The 16044-nt window shown below is 37.9% G+C and overlaps 1 protein-coding gene and 1 long non-coding RNA gene across 4 annotated transcripts; both read left to right on the top strand.

Moving 5' to 3' along the window:
* The first annotated feature begins 1544 nt into the window (after positions 1-1544).
* On the top strand, positions 1545-5965 carry LOC144016510 (uncharacterized). 3 transcript variants are annotated; one of them, XR_013282934.1, is made up of 4 exons: positions 1545-1807; positions 3592-3714; positions 3883-4034; positions 4739-5965. It is a non-coding gene; the product is annotated as an uncharacterized LOC144016510 (long non-coding RNA). The 3 variants fall into 3 exon arrangements; XR_013282932.1 differs by having other exon boundaries at positions 3883-5965; XR_013282933.1 differs by having other exon boundaries at positions 3530-3714; positions 3883-5965.
* Positions 5966-6234: 269 nt separating this feature from the next.
* On the top strand, positions 6235-15297 carry LOC144016501 (neuroepithelial cell-transforming gene 1 protein-like). The gene is made up of 12 exons (XM_077517714.1): positions 6235-6543; positions 7766-7832; positions 9103-9162; positions 9406-9513; positions 9587-9754; positions 10712-10774; positions 10879-10975; positions 11605-11681; positions 11751-12008; positions 13219-13389; positions 13486-13672; positions 14923-15297. Exons 1-12 carry the CDS (start codon positions 6398-6400, stop codon positions 15192-15194), a joined length of 1674 nt encoding a protein of 557 aa, XP_077373840.1. The 5' UTR covers positions 6235-6397; the 3' UTR covers positions 15195-15297.
* Positions 15298-16044: the final 747 nt, after the last annotated feature.

Here is a 16044-nt window from a genome sequence, read left to right as displayed (position 1 = left end):
ACTAAAATCGGGGAAAAGGGGCTTAATTTTCAACAATTTTCCATTGTAACCATATGCTTGTTTGTATTGCACTGCCCCCAGGTGCCCAAGGTGCACACACACCAGAAGGAACGCCATAAAGTTCAATGAAATGAAACAAAAATCGGCAAAACTGTTAATGTATAAATAGAAACTGCATTAATGAACTGGATTCACGTCATTTCCATTCATTTCACCGGGGAAAGAAGAATTTGCGACACGAGTCAACACAACTGTATCCGGACATCTACTTTTCCCGCCTCTGGAAATGATTGACGTCTTCTGAATGCACCAACTAAAGTTTGTCACTTCCTGGGAATTTCCCCCGGGAAGGGAAAAGTTGAACTGGGATCAAGTCAAGTGTGTTGACGGCGGCAGGTGAGAAGCGGCGACTCACGGCCGAGGCATCCCAGCCGACATTCTTGGGCATTCTTTGGCCGTGACTGTGAAACGGCGTTGTGGGAGGTTTGCAGGCGCCTCCCGCACGTCCAGCCTCTTGACGCTCGCCGCACTTCCCGCTCGTTCGTTCCCGCGCGCTGAGTCAGACCACCGCAAAACGTGACTTGCTCCTCTCCGCCTTTGATTTGAGAACGCCGCGCGGGAAGTGAGTCACTCACTGCGCTCCTCGATCGTCCTCATCCTGGACCCGAAGTGGCAAAACAACACGCGCTATTTAAAAACATGTGCATGATTTTATTCATCAAAATTAATCATTTTTTTTACGACTACTAAAAGTAGGAGTACTGATTTAAATCTTAAGTGTAAGTAAAAAGGTATAGACTAGGGATGTCACGATAAAATAATTTCCACGATATTGTGGTGAGGTTGACGATACAAAAACGGTCACAATATTGATTTTTTTTTTAAAAAAGAGCTTGTACTAAAAAAAAAAATAATAAAAAATCAATGTTGTGCTTTTGTCAATCAATAAAATAATAATAATAATAATAATGAAAACAATTTAAAAAATCAATATTTTGCTTTTGTGACGCAATAAAAAATAATAAATTAAAAAATCAATATTGTGCTTTTGTGAATCAATAAAATAATAAATTTAAAAAATCAATATTGTGCTTTTGTGAATCAATAAAATAATAATAAATTTAAAAAAATCAATATTGTGCTTTTGTGAATCAATAAAATAATAATAATAAATTTAAAAAATCAATATTGTGCTTTTGTGAACTACCACCGGGCATCTCAGCCCTCTATGCCATGTGGCCATCCCTGGCTCAAAGCGTGACAGCACCGCAACATGGATGCCATTTAGCATTAGCATTAAGCTAATGGACTGAGAGGCTACGAAGCTATGTGGTTGTTTTAAATACACCGTTTTATCATTTAGTTTTGAAAATACGAACACCTGTTCTCAAATATAAGGACGCTGTCATAAAATAAATCTACAGATGAACTTGGAAAAACGTACTTGATGTACACTAACTAAGCCATTTGTGCTTGTTTACTTACTCTTACGTAGTGAGTGATGAGGAAAAATGTGCTTTGTCATGCTCGACGTGCGTGTATGTGTCGCCGTCGTCTTCTCTTTGCACGTTTTCGAGAGAGAGAGAGAGAGAGAGAGAGAGCATGTTGACTCACTGCCTCACTAAAAGTGGTGAAGCAGAAGGATAAACAGCTCACTGACGGTAAAGATCGAGGAAAGTAATCGGAGCAGTCCTCCTCTCCATCTCTCGCGCGCGCACGCGCACACACGATGTTGTCCCTTCATCTGGAAAACAGTGATGGACGGATGACCGGCGTCTTCCGAAGAAGGAGTATCATCTATTGTACGGTATGTGTGTTCTATTTATTCTTTATGCATATAGAAAAATGATTTCTTGATGAGAGTTGGTGTCGCAGGGGTACCACAGGGCATACAGTTAGAACCCTTGTATACTAACGAAAACCCACTTCATTTCTGTAGCACAGCTATGAATTATTATTAGTATTAACAATTATTATTAATTAATTTGAAATAATTGCTCCTAATCAAAATGAATGGAAATGCCATTTGTCTGTTTCAGCAAATAATTATGAATTAATTAATTAATTTATACCAAATAATTGCTCCTTATCAAAATGAATGGAAATGCCTTAGTCTGTTTCAGCAAAAAGAAAAAGAAAAAAAAAAGTATTAATTGGGAGGGGAAAAAAATGACCTCTGTGAATTTTTTGTTGTTTTTTATTTATGTGCTTGTTTTAATCACACAAAGTGTACTACTCGTTTTATGCTTCGTAAACTACAAGTGGGAGTGGCCAAAACGGCCTGAATCCCCCCCGCCCCCCTCCTATCTGGCAAAGTGCAGCCCCTCGTGGTGACTCAGTGCCGGTAAATTGCTTGGCTCCGAACTGTTTTTGCACTTCAAGTGAACGCGATTTGAAGATAAGTGAGCCGAAGATTGCGTTTCCATCTTGAAAAGAGAGAGACCGCCTCGAGCTTTTATCTTCTTTTGTCCACTGGAGCAACATCAAGTGTATTTATTTCCTTTCACGGTTCAAGTTGAGCATCACGTCGACGGATGAACTTTAATAAGTCATTTTTTGGGCCTGAGTCATGTTGGCTTCTTTTCCCCTGGAACTTGAAGCAGATCAGATTCTGCGTCCACACTCACAGGAAGGAAGCAAAATGTCACACCTGTTGGAGCTCAAAAGCCTCCAAGGGAGCTCCCAGGAACACTTTTCACATTCTTAAGCCTTTCTAAGCACATGCTCGCAAATATTATCGTTATATTGAACATTAATTTACTACGGAACCTTAATTTCCCCCCTTGGGGCTCATGAAAGGATTATTTTATATTCACAGACGAGAATTTGTCTGATTCTTCTTTGGCTGAAGACTTGCGTCCATTTCCCCGCCACTCTTATGAGGCGCTCCCCCTGGTGGCCCGCCAAGTAATTGCTCAATAAGTCATGAACAATGGAGCCGTTATAGTGGCTGTATATTAATTACAAATACCGCGATACTTGCGTAGGTGTATCGATCATCTATCGGGAGGCAAAGTATCACGATTTATTGCAGTACCAATATATTGCCACACTCCTATTCATGATCAATGCATAGCTAATAAAATAAAAACAAAACAAAATGTAACTACAGGAAGTCATCTGACCAGAAATGATCATTATTAAATATATTAATATGTTATACTAGTCAAAGTTGATCGTAGCCACTTTAGCTGTGAGCAGCCAATCAGAGGATGGAAAAATGCTGATGTCATCGAGAGCCAGTGCACTGGCCCCTTAAGGATGAATTTGAAATGTGATTGCTTAAAAAAAAAAAAAAATCCCATTGCTAGTAGTGATTGTGACGGCGCAGGGCAGATTAGAGTCACATGGCAACAGTCTGAGGCTGAAATCTGATTGGACAAAAAAAAAAACAGACCTCCACAATCCACATGCATGGACTGAAAACAGTGCAGCCGACAGAAACGGCTTCAAATGAAGATATCAGACTACCAGGAAGAAATGAAAACAATTTCATGGACCAGATATTCGAATTTATGATCGTGTTCAGGCCTTGCTGTCCCAGATTTTCTGCCAATGACGCCTTCACAATCAGTCCCGTATCTCCATCAGCCTGCAGTGAACCACCGCCTGACTCATTCAGTCTGATGATGATGATGATGATGATGATGACCCCAGACTGAATAATGAGGATGACGACGATGATGATGATAAAACAGCAGCTGTACTGTGCAGGTTGATGACCACACGTTGACATTTCTTACGTCTCTCTTTTATTTTCTTTATTTAGTTCCTGAATGATAACACTGAAAAAAAAAGTCATTTGAATTTGGAAAGGTGAAACTTGAATTGCCAGCTCAGACCTGATGAATCAATCACCGATTTCTCCTTATTGTCTTCCAGAGCCTTCTTCCTTCCATGTTTCTGTCTGCCCGTGTTCACAGTAATAATTCATACACTCAATAATGTCACAATAACAACCTCCGCTTGCCCTTGACCTGAATGGAAGATGACGACGCGTCCTTAATGCTGCATAGCGGAAGAAAAAAATCAGGGTGAGGGTTGATGCGACTCTAGAGACTAGAGTGTGTTTATTTGTGACTAGCATAAGCAGTGAGCTTCATTTACACCTTGTGTTGACTTTCTGACCAATTTTTCTTTATTATTTTTTATTTATTGTTTATTTTTAATCCTTTCATTTATCATTTTTATTCATTCTTTTATTATTATTTTTATTTATTAATTTTATTTATTGGTGTATATTGACCAATCAAATTTCAAATGAGTCCTCCGTGATGTCAGCACTTTTCTATCCTCTGATTGGTTGGGTCAGAGCAAAACCTGGTCCAGCCAATTTCGAATAGTTCGATTATTATTATTATTAATTTTTTTTTCTACTTGTTAAAAAAATAGTTACCACCCCGCCTCCGGCCTTATACTAACTGCCCATGAGCTGTATATGTCTCATGTGTACGTATACTGTATAGTTTATACAGTAGTCTGCTCGCGAAGTGGGAGTAACAAGATGGCCGCCCTGTGACTTCAACGGCTTGCACGGGCGTGCATGGATTATCGGCTATCCAGTCATACATACAGATCAGTGTGTTTGTACCGCTTGAGAGCGATGGGAGTAACAAAATGGCCGCCTTTTTGGAAAAATAGCTTTAATCAGCATCTCTGGTTAGTATGATGTCGTTGTTGCAGTTTTTAACTTGCATTTTATTGAAGTAATTATTTATTTTTTTCTTTGTCCAATCAGATTTGAGCCACTAGTGTTGCCATGGCAACCTAACCTAGCCTTCACAGTCACTCGGATTCTCAGGACTGCACTCGGAAACTGATTTCATTTGGTGACGTAGATGTTTGACGCGAGTCTTCTAGCACCATATGAAATCAGGGTTCTGGGAGGCGGACTGTCAACTTCAAAACATAAACACACTGGGACATATACTCGCAAGGAGGAGGCGTAAGTCAAGTTTGTTTACGTTCAATTCAAGTGGGCCAAGATGTTTTCTTCCCTCTTAGAAAAAGTGCAGTGATGAATCAGTGCCCCACTCGATCCAGTAGATGGTGCTGTTCCATTTTTGCATGGAATGAAATACAGCGTGGGGAGCCAAATGCAAAATTAATGAACGAATAAAGTCATTATAGTGCTTTTTTTTTTTTTAGAATTTGTCTATCTGTGACTCGGTTGCTGTCATTGGATTACATACATATTTTCAAACTGTGTCTTTGTGTGGCTAACAATACAAATCCTTATATACATCATCCATTTTGATTAAAATTCAAGAAATGCATTTAAAAAAAAAAGCAATAATGCAACTGATGAGAACGCATCTAGCTTTATGTGATATTCATATTTTCATATTATTGGATTTTTCTTCTGTCTGAGGACAAAAATTCAAATGAGACATTCAAGGAAACATGTTTTTTTTTTTTTTTTTTTGACTGTATATGTATTTCTGTTAAATGTCAGACATGTAATTATCTCACTTCAGCATTGCGGCTTTGCTCACACAATATCAATATGATAATATCCAACACAGTGGAAGACCTTTGATGCAGAAAATTAGGATTTCATTTTCTTCTTGTGTTGTTGTTTGTTTGTTTGTTTTTAGGTTTGTTTCAGACAGTATGAAGGCCCTTGGTGTGGCTGTTTATTGTAATTTTATTCCTACTGCAAATTAATGTCAATATGCCTGGAAAACCCCCCACAAAATTCCTTCTCAGACAGACCATTTGTTTTTTATACAATGTAAGTAATGTGTACTTTTTTCAGATGCTACATTATTATTATTTTTGTTAAGTCATTTCCCAACTCTTTGCTGACAATATTTAATCTATGTATCTTTTTATTTATATTAAAGCCATACTGAAATTCCTTTTTTTTGTTTTTTTTGCAGTCCTAAGTTATTTCTATATCTTTTACGCATATACTGTTTTTGTTTGCTTTGCTGTCAATAAAAGAATAAAAGATTCGATTCAACACTTTAACTAGTGAGTCTATTTTGTTGTTTTCACAAAAAACAAAAAACAAATATATATATATACCAGTCTCCGAGTAACGTTTTTTTAAATTATTTTTATTATTATTATTATTTTAATCTCCGAGTATATACGTGAACGGTTTTGATGCTACTTCCTCGGCTCCACCCAATCGCTGTGCAGGACATCTGGTAGCGCTTCTCTGATTGGTCCGTCGCGGCATTGCTGCGAGCTCTTCTCCGATTGGTCCATTTCTAATAATCCGCCATATTCAAACTTCCGCCGTGCTGTGTTGCGTGCTCAGCTTCAACAATTCTGTTGTCCTTGTTCCTTTTACAATTCGCCGACTGTTTTCCCGAACCAATTTCCGCCATTCTTGTCCACGTCAAGGTTTTTAATTTTAAAACTTAATTAAAAGGAGGTCCGCCGCGGAATGGAAGAAAGCGACGACGTGAAGACAGCAGAGACGTTGGGGGAAAAGCAGAAGCTTCGACGGACGTCATCGAGATTGTCCACCGCCAGCGTCTGCAGCCTCGCCGAGCCGTCGCCGAGAACACTCCGAAGAAATAACTCCAAAAAGTGCGTCAACTTGTTTACAACTACATTTACATTCACTTCTTATTTAAGTTGTTGTACTTATTTGTGTCTGTTTGCGAGCTGATAAAACGGATGCGTTCATGTGAGTCGCGGAATTTCGGACTACACATCTCAACGTACGACGCAGCTTTTTTTCTTCAAATCTATCTAAAGCTTATTTTCTCGTGTTTGTTTACGTACTTATTACGTGTATGAGAAAAATAATATAAATCTGTTCCAATTTAATATATGAGAAAAAACCTGGTGTTTATATGAATTTCCTGATGCCAACAAACGCAACAGTTCTTATTCAAAACACAACAGTTAGCAAAAACAAACAAACAAACAGACATGGCTCTAAAGACAAGGGATGTAAAAGCACAGTAAGTATTGACAAATTCTCGATTTTGTCGCTATTAGTAAGCAGTTATTTTTCAAATGAAGTGAAGAAATGGACTACAAACACGAGTGGCATCATTTTCACATTGTTTTGCATGGCACTGAAATTCGCCAAAAGATATGATGTCTATTAATGCGACCGACACACACACAAAAAAAAGAAGTCATTTATCCACTTTTGACCTGAGGTATGTGCATCCAGGTCATCAATATTTTGCCAAGTACACAAGAAGAACGTGGAAAAACTCGTTATTGTTTTCAATAGACAAAAGTTAAATGTATTCAGTTCTACGTTGTGTTTTGTGGTAGTGGAAAATATTTTTATTTTATGGCCATTATTGCCAAGCCTAATTTGAAAGCAGAGTCTTGCTGTTACTTAGAAATAAAACATATTCCATCTACTGTATGTCTACTCCAAAGTTCTAAATATATAGAATTTGATTGAATAATAAAAAAAAAAAAAGTATGACACATGTTTGTTCATAACACCCCGTGGGTGTCATCCACTGAGCACTCAGACCGCACTGAAACAACAATGAAAAGTCTGTTCCTTGCGTAACTTTTTTTTTTTTTTTTTTTTTTTTTTTTTAGCATCAGGGTTCTGCGCCCGGCTTTGTAAATACACTGTGGATGGTTCAAATCCATTCCTAATCCCCAGCCCTATAAACACAATCCTAATAGAAGAAAATTCGGTTTATTCCTTCCATTTTGTTTTATTATGTGTACTGTTTATACAATATTGTGCTATCGTTTCATTGGATGTATTAAAATGTAAATACTAGTGTGTGCTGTGTTGTAATCATGTTGTTTTTGTGCCACCGATTAGGCCTGCGCTGCAGAGAGGAAGCTCCTTCACATTTCTCACTCCAGGGACACCTTGGGACTTCAGTCTGGTAAGGACGTGATCAACATCATATTACCTTTTAAAACAGGTCAGTGGCTCCTCAACTTTTGCCCTAGGAATGAAAAAGTTGCATTTTTTTTCAAGAAAAGTGGAGCAGTATTGTGATAGCAAATTATTATAATTTTTTATTTATTTTTTTTAGAAAAAAAATTGTAATGTTATGAGAATCGCGCTCTATTTAAAAGTGTATTATTTTTTTTTAACAATAGCAAAGACGTATATTGTCATGATAGGAAAAAAAAAACTGACAAGTTGTTTTTGACGTCAACGTGTAACGAGGAGAGTCATTACACGTCAACTTTATTTTCTCTTATTTTCCATTCTATCTTTACTCTGACAAACCTTTATCGGGAAAATATGTCTTATTCTCTTAACTCATTCACTCGCCGCCATTTTCACATTTCGCAATCCCGTTCGCTCCCGGCTGTTTTACTGGATTTGGACTGATTTTGCAAGGCCCACAGAATATTGTGTTCAATTTCTATAAAAGCATGGAACCTATCAAAAGAAAGATGAAAGTCTCTTCTTTCATCAGGAAAGAAAAAGTGTGTTTCTATCTGTTTCCGTTTTGCAGCAATTAGCATTAGCATTAGAATATTGCTAAGTTTCATCAGTTTTCACAAATCTATTTAAAATTGTAAGTAATTTAGCTTTTCTTCTACAGCAGCAAGTTTCAGCATTATTCACAAATCTATTCAGAATTCTGAGTAATGAGCTTTTTTTTTTTTTTTTTTTTTAAACAAGGCCTTGGTTGATCTCTTATACTCTGCTGCCGCCTGCTGGCCGTTTGTGTAACAACTACCATTTCTGCAACCGTTCTTTGCAGTTGAGAGGCTGCATCAAAGCCTTCTGTATGCGCTAGCATAAAAAAACAAACAAATGTCTAAATACGTCTTTGGGACACTTACAACATTAAAAAAAACGTATTTACACGTTATTGGGAGCAAATGAGTTAAAAACAGGACTATACTCTTAAAAAAAAACACCCCTTGTTCTTGAAAATAGCATGACATTAAACATATGATATTAGATGTATGCAATTTCATATCACAACTTTTAATTGTCACTGACTAAGGTGTCAGTTGAGCGTGAGACGTTTGATTGGTCCCCATGTGTACTGTACGTAACGACTTTGGGGGGGGGGGAGATGCAATATAGCTCAAGCTTGTGTAGCGAACCCGTCTTCAGCAATATTTCTGCCCACTATTTGGCAACGTGTCATTTAATTGTGCGTCTAAAAAAATTTGTTGTCACCGCAGAAGCGGAAACGCAAAGAGAAAGAAGACGACACGGTCAGCCTGTCCAGTTTTGACCTCAAGGTGAGGATGAAGAAGATGAAGATGTTTCTGCATTTTGCACTCCTTTATTAGAATAATCTACATGTTTGCAAAGTATGCTTTTTTTTTTTTTTTTTTTTTTAAATTTCACATTTCATAATCATCTTCATTGTATCAACTCCATTTGTGTGTAATGTATATCGTGATCATGATCGTATCGTGAGCTTCATATTGTGGTATCGTGACGTTTGGATCTCGTTACATCCACTTTGTTGCGTTTGCCAGGAGCCGACCGTCAAGAAAGTGCGACCGCTTGCCAGAGTGTCGTCGCTCGTCAACTTCATCTCGCCTTCCAAGAACGCAGCCGTGCGACGTTTCGGCCAGACCATCCAGGTAGAAAATAAAAACACCAAAATCATTCTGCCCATAAGATGTCTGACTTTCGGCGAACGCCCGCGCTGCGCAGTCCATGTCGCTGCGAGGCGACAGCAAGTCTCCGGGCGCGTCGCTGCGCGCCGGCGCCAAGATGGCGGCCCCCACGCCCACCAAGCGCAGGAACAGCGTGCTGTGGTCCGAGATGCTCGACGCTCACCAGAAGAACGCCTTCTCCTCCAAGGAGATCAAGAGGCAGGAGGTGTGGTCATTTCGGATAATCATATTTTATTCTATTCTAGTTTTTATATTTTAGATTTATTTTATATTTATTATTCACATTTTATTTTAATAATATTTTATTGATTTCATATTTTATATATTTGTACATATTTGATATTTTAATTTGTTTCATATTTTATTTTATAATTTGTATTGCATGTTTGATGTTCAATAACCAATCAAGGGATAGATTATTAGGGCCGCACGATATTGGAAAATCATGCGATATAGTTACTGACTATAGCGATATCGATATTGTTGTGATATTTAACATATACTGAAGGAAATAATGTTTTTATGATCTATTGAAAGAATGACATTTTTTGTGCAGCAAAGTCAACATATTCTTAATTGTGATTACATCTTGATAATGTCCAACTATTGGATGGCGATGCACATTTTATTTATTTCTCAAATTCAGATAAAAGCATAAAATTCCATATGAAAATTATTGCATGTCGTTGCGATATGCAGATTGCATGGGCCAATATCATGATATTGATATTTTTTTTAATATATTGTGCAGCCCTAATAAATTATTTTTGAATTACTACAAAATGAATAATTAAATATTCAAAACATGTCAGCCAAAAATGTTTAAATTGTCAACAAAAGGTAGATGAAAACGTTTTAAAATTTGTCCAAAAAGTGACCATAAAATGTCCTAAAACAAACAAACAAAAAAATGGTATAAAATGTCAACAAATTTGCAGAAAATGTCAGAATTTGGCAGAAAAGCCTAAAAATTTCTGAAAAAGTATGAAAAATTACACTTCAAAAAAAGTTAGAAGAAAATGAATTGCGTACTTTTGTGTTGTGTTGCAGACCAAATTAGCTCATCACCATCTTGAAGTATTTGCGGTTTCATGCAGATTTTTGATTAATTGGGCCTAAAATGTCTCTTTTGACATCCTATTTTTTTCTGCATCTTCCTCAGGCCATTTATGAACTGTTCCGGGGCGAGCAGGATCTCATCGAGGATCTCCAGCTTGCACGAAAGGTTGCAAAATGCCAAGATGACAGCTTTTATTATTATTTTTTCCCAAAACTAAATGAGTGTTGTTGTTGTTGACGATCCTAACGTGACGCGTGCGCTCGTCTCAGGCGTATCACGACCCCATGCTCAAGCTGTCCATCATGACGGAGGAGGAGCTGGCGCACATCTTCGGCGATCTGGACGCGTACATACCGCTGCATCAAGGTCACATCTTCGTCATCTTCGTCATCTGCGTTCTTTTGCTTTTGTCTTTTTGGCCTCCATGTTTTGTGGTTTCAACCCAAAGATTACACAAAAGGACCTTTTCGATTAAATATTGCTTGTAAGCTGGATTAGCATCGTGAGCACCTCGTTCTCTCTCTCTCTTTCTCTCTCTGCTGAGACAATCCATCTGAGGCATGCACAGGTGTGCCTCATGCCATTAATCTGTTTCAGATAAAAAAAAAAAAAAATGTTTTAATTAAAAAGAATGCAAATGTCTTTGCTTCAATTCGATGGACATTTTGTGTCTCCTTCTGGTGTGCTTGTCTTGGCCACCTGGGGGCAGTATAATACACACCAAGACACCACTTCAGCTGCAGATGTTTTTTTTTTTTTTTTTTTGGTGTAATTTTTAAGCCTGTAAATATTATGTCTCTGTTTGTTTGTTTTTTGCTCTCAAGTCAAAGCAAAAAAAATCTGCCAAACAAGAGCAAACTCTTAAGTCAGGTCACTCACATCTCGACTCATTTTTGAGTTTCTGAGAATTGAAAACACCCAGTTGTGCCTTTGTCAGACCGTGGCGACTTTATGTAGACGCCGCCATCTTTGATTTGACTTTTTTTTTTTTGCAGATCTTTTGATGAAGCTGACCGAGGGAACCAGTGCCGACGGGACGGTGGCTCAGATCGGACAAATCGTGATCGACTGGGTGAGCGAGCGAGCGAGCGAGCCGTGTTCGCGTGATCAAAGTGTGACGCAATGGCCCCGTCCCACGCAGCTCCCGGGCCTGAACGCGTACCGGAACTACTGCAGCAACCAGCTGGCGGCCAAGGCGCTGCTGGACCGCAAGAAGCAGGACCGGCGCGTGCAGGACTTTTTGCAGCGCTGCCTGGAGTCGCCCTTCAGCCGCAAGCTGGACCTGTGGAGCTTCCTGGACATCCCGCGCTCGCGCCTGGTCAAGTACCCGCTGCTGCTGCGGGAGATCATGAGGCACACGCCGGACGGCCACCCGGATGGCCGCAACCTGGAGAAGGCGGTAAAGTGGCATCCTCGTCTCAACATTTGATTTCGGAGCCGACTTTTGCTTTGTGGCAACGGCGCATTAGGGCCACGTATAAATATATATATATATATATATATATATTTTTTTTAGAGGGTGGGGGCAATATTCTTATTAAAAAAAAATGGAGATAGACCGATATTTTTTTTAAATATTTATTTATTTACACACGTAACACATTTATTTATTTATTTATTTATTTTTATTATTATTATTCAGGTCACGTATAAATATATTTTTTTAGAGGGTGGGGGCAATATTCTTAGAAAAAAAACTAGAGATAGACCAATATGTTTTTTGTTTTCTCTAACTATTTATTTATTTATTTATTTATTTACACACAACACATTATTATTATTATTATTATTATTAGAGGCACGTATAATATTTATATTTATTTTTTTCCGAGGGTTGGAGCAATATTCTTAGGGGGGGGGAAAATCGAGAGACCGATGTGGTTTTTTAAATTACTTATATATTTATTTATTTACACACCACACATTTACTATTATTATTATTATTATTATTATTATTAATAATATAAGGGCCATGTATAAATGTGTATATATATATATATATATTTTTTTTTTTTAGGGGGTGGGGGCAATATTCTTAGAAAAAAAAAACTAGAGATAGACTGATCAGTTTTTTTTACCGATTATAAGTAGTCAAGGACGCCAATAACCAATATTTGGAGGAGATATTCATTTTCACTCAAAAGGGAAAATATTGGCATCAAAATTTTGAAAAAATGTAAACTCCAGATCTTTTTTTTATTATTATTATTTTTTTTAATTTTATTTTAAAGCATGTTTATTGAGCAACTTTTAGATTTAGTAAAATGTTTTTTTTTTATTTTTTATTTTTTTTTTTATCTTTGTCAATTGATGTCTTTGTTTTTAAAAATCTAACAAGTTCCGGGATCTCCCAAGGGCAGTAGCATGTTTTCAAAAGTTAAAATAAAAACAAACAATTGTTTTCTACACTAAATAAAGTTTTTCAAAATATCTGAAGGATGAAATGTTGACTTACCTTAAGTTTTAATTTCAAACAAAAATCGAAGGTGCAGTTGAGTTGCCAGGGTCAGCAGCATCTCTGGGAAATTTACAGTTGTTAAAAAAAAAAATAAAAAAAAAAAAAATTCCAATTGAAGTGAATGTGAACGCGAATCGCGAACGTCATCCAGGTGACGATCATCCAGGAGATCCTGTCGGACATCAACGTGCGGAAAGGCGAGTCGGAGTGTCAATACTACGCCGACAAGCTGGAGTATCTGGACGACAAGCAGCGGGACCCGTTGATTGACAGCTGCCGGAGCCTTTTGTGTCACGGCGAGCTCAGGAACAAGAGCGGCTCGGTGAACGCACGCACGCACACGCGCGGAGGAGGCGGGATCATGACGATGACGATGACGATGACGATGACGATGACGATGATGATGATGATTTTGCAGCGTCTGCACGTGTTCCTGTTCTCGGAGCTGCTGGTCCTGACGCGGCCGGTGACGCGCAACGAGCGCAGTTGCTTCCAGGTGTGCCGGCAGCCCATCCGGGTGCGCGACCTGGCGCTGGAGGACCTGCAGGACGGCGAGGTCCGCATGGGCGGCTCCTTCAGGGGCGCCTTCGCCAACGCCGACAAAGGTGACTTGGCCGCACTTGTCGCACGCCAACTTGCGGCAAGTCAATTTATTTCGTTTTTTCAAACTTTTTCCTCAAAATTGCGGATATGATATTGTGGTGATTGCGGGAATTGGTGGGGTGGGATTGTGCTGCAAACCACAAAACGACCGCACGGTTTTGGGACATTAAGTCAAATGATTGTTAGTTCTACTCTGGTACTGTGACTTGAGAGCGATCAAGATACCGTAATGCCATGGCATGTGGGCAAGGAGAGCTACCGATGCACTTGACTATTTTCGCGGGTGGGGGGGCAATTTTTGCCAGCTTTGTCTTTTTTTTTTTTTTCTTTTTTTTTTTTTTTTCTGACATACTTTGCCAGGTTTTTGTAATTTCATTTCAGCTTTTTATAGTTTTTGTGTATGTTTTTGTACATTTTGGCTCATGTTTTTGCCAGGCAACTTTGTCAGATTTGTGTAGATTTTTTTTATTTATTTTTTTTCAGTTTTTTCTTTTTCTTTTTTGCCATCTTTTTAAACAGGTTTTGTGTAATTTATATATTTATTGTTAATGTTTTAACAGTACATGCTTAATTTAATTAATTAATTAATCCAATTAATAGATTATTTATTTTGGTCATGGTTGTTTTTGTTTCTTTTGGGTCATATTTTGCCATACTTTGCACCAAGGGTGGTTATGGGCATCTTTTTCCACATCAGATAGTCCTGTTGTTTTTGGTTTTTAACTTTGTTTTGTCCTGTTTTTGGTTTTTAAATTTTTTTTTAAATGTAGTTTTTTTCCATATTTTTTTTTGCCAAATTTTTGTTTTATCTGTACATTTTTTTTTACATTTACATATTTGTTAAATTTTTAATCATGCATGTTTAATGTATTTATTTATTTTGGTCATGGTTTTTGTTCCTTTTGGGTCATTTTTTGCCATACTTTTTACCAAGGACATTTTTTACCCCATCAGATAGTCCTATTTTTGTTTTGTTTTTTAACCTTTTTGTCCTTTTATTTTTTATTTTAATATTTTTTTTTCCTTTCTTTTTTTGGCCGTGGCCTTTTTTTAAGATTTTTTTTTTTTTTTTTCTTGCTTTTTGTCTGAATTATCTGGTTGTTTTTTTTTTTTTTGCCATTTTTTCAGAATTAAACTAAGTGAATGAAATTGAAATGAAACTCAATTTAAAATGAAACTCAACTAATTCAATTAAAATCAAAGTCAATTTACCATCATCATTTAATTTGTTCTCACGTCTCATCCCGCCCAGCAAAGAACGTTTTCCGCGTGAGCTCGTCGGACCCGTCGCACGGCCAGTCGCACACGCTGCAGGTCAACGACGTCTACCACAAGCAGCAGTGGCTCAACTGCCTGCGCGGCGCCATGGCGCAGTGCGGCGCTCCGGCCTGCGGCGGCGCCGCTCGGTCCAAGCGGCGCTCGTCAGCCGTCTACGACGGAGACGAGAACTGTCCGGCGGCGGGACCTCAGCTCAGGTCGCAAAGGTCGCGCATCTCCGTCAACAGGAAAGAGACGGGCGTTTAAGAGGTAAGCCACTCAATGGCTTCACCACTGAGGTCGTGTTTTGTTTTGTTTTCTAAATATTTGTAGCATACTGAACATTAAAAAAAAAAAAAAAAAAAAAAAATGGAGTCATTTCCGTCCATGTTTGTCAGGAGTCGGATGTCCTCGCATGTAAGTTGTGTTGTAATATGTCGCAGGAAATGATTCAATTTCACGTACTTGGTGTGAAAACGAAAACTGGTATTTATTGACTCGGAAAAACATTTTTGTACGTCCGTGATGTGATGACAGGCAGGACGGTTGCCATGTTAGTTTCGTTATTTGGTTCCCACTTGCAGTTCTTAGTGGTAAACAATGGATTTGTAAGATTTTTAATTTTTTTTATGTAAATGTGTGCCTCAAAAGGTCAACAGAAATCGAGTTAACCAACTCCATTGTCGTCCTTTTTTTTTTTTCTTTCTTTTTTTAGGGTTATATAATTGTGCTTTATTGCACATCAGAAAAAAAAATCTCATCGTATGGTATGCCACCAAAAAAAAAAAAAAAAAAAAAAAAAGTTCATCATTTTCCAACCAATTAAGTGAAATTGAATCTTTTCCTGGAGCACAGTTTGGATTTCGGCTTTTCTGTATCTGTCAACTCGTCCCACTTATTCTTATTTTTCATGTCAATTTGATGTCATGTCAACTTTGTAGTCAGCATGTTTGCATCATTTTTTTTTTCAATCGAATATAAAACACGAGTTGTAATGTCAGAGGAAATGCTCTGAGAAAATAAAAATAAAAAAAAGAAATCCTGCATATTTTATCCTTGAAATGAGTTGACTTGCTTGTATGTGCTCACAAATGAGATTGAAAAAGTTGTTCATTTT

This window comes from Festucalex cinctus, chromosome 3 (genome assembly GCF_051991245.1).
Source record: "Festucalex cinctus isolate MCC-2025b chromosome 3, RoL_Fcin_1.0, whole genome shotgun sequence".
NCBI lineage: Eukaryota > Metazoa > Chordata > Actinopteri > Syngnathiformes > Syngnathidae > Festucalex > Festucalex cinctus.
This window is presented reverse-complemented; position numbering and strand designations above follow the sequence as displayed.

Coding starts and splice junctions, on each gene's coding strand:
- LOC144016501 (XM_077517714.1), top strand. CDS start 6,398: ATGGAAGAAAGCGACGACGTGAAGACAGCAGAGACGTTGGGGGAAAAG. Junction 11,682..11,750: donor GACAAATCGTGATCGACTGG/GTGAGCGAGCGA, acceptor CGTCCCACGCAG/CTCCCGGGCCTGAACGCGTA. Junction 13,390..13,485: donor TCAGGAACAAGAGCGGCTCG/GTGAACGCACGC, acceptor ATGATTTTGCAG/CGTCTGCACGTGTTCCTGTT.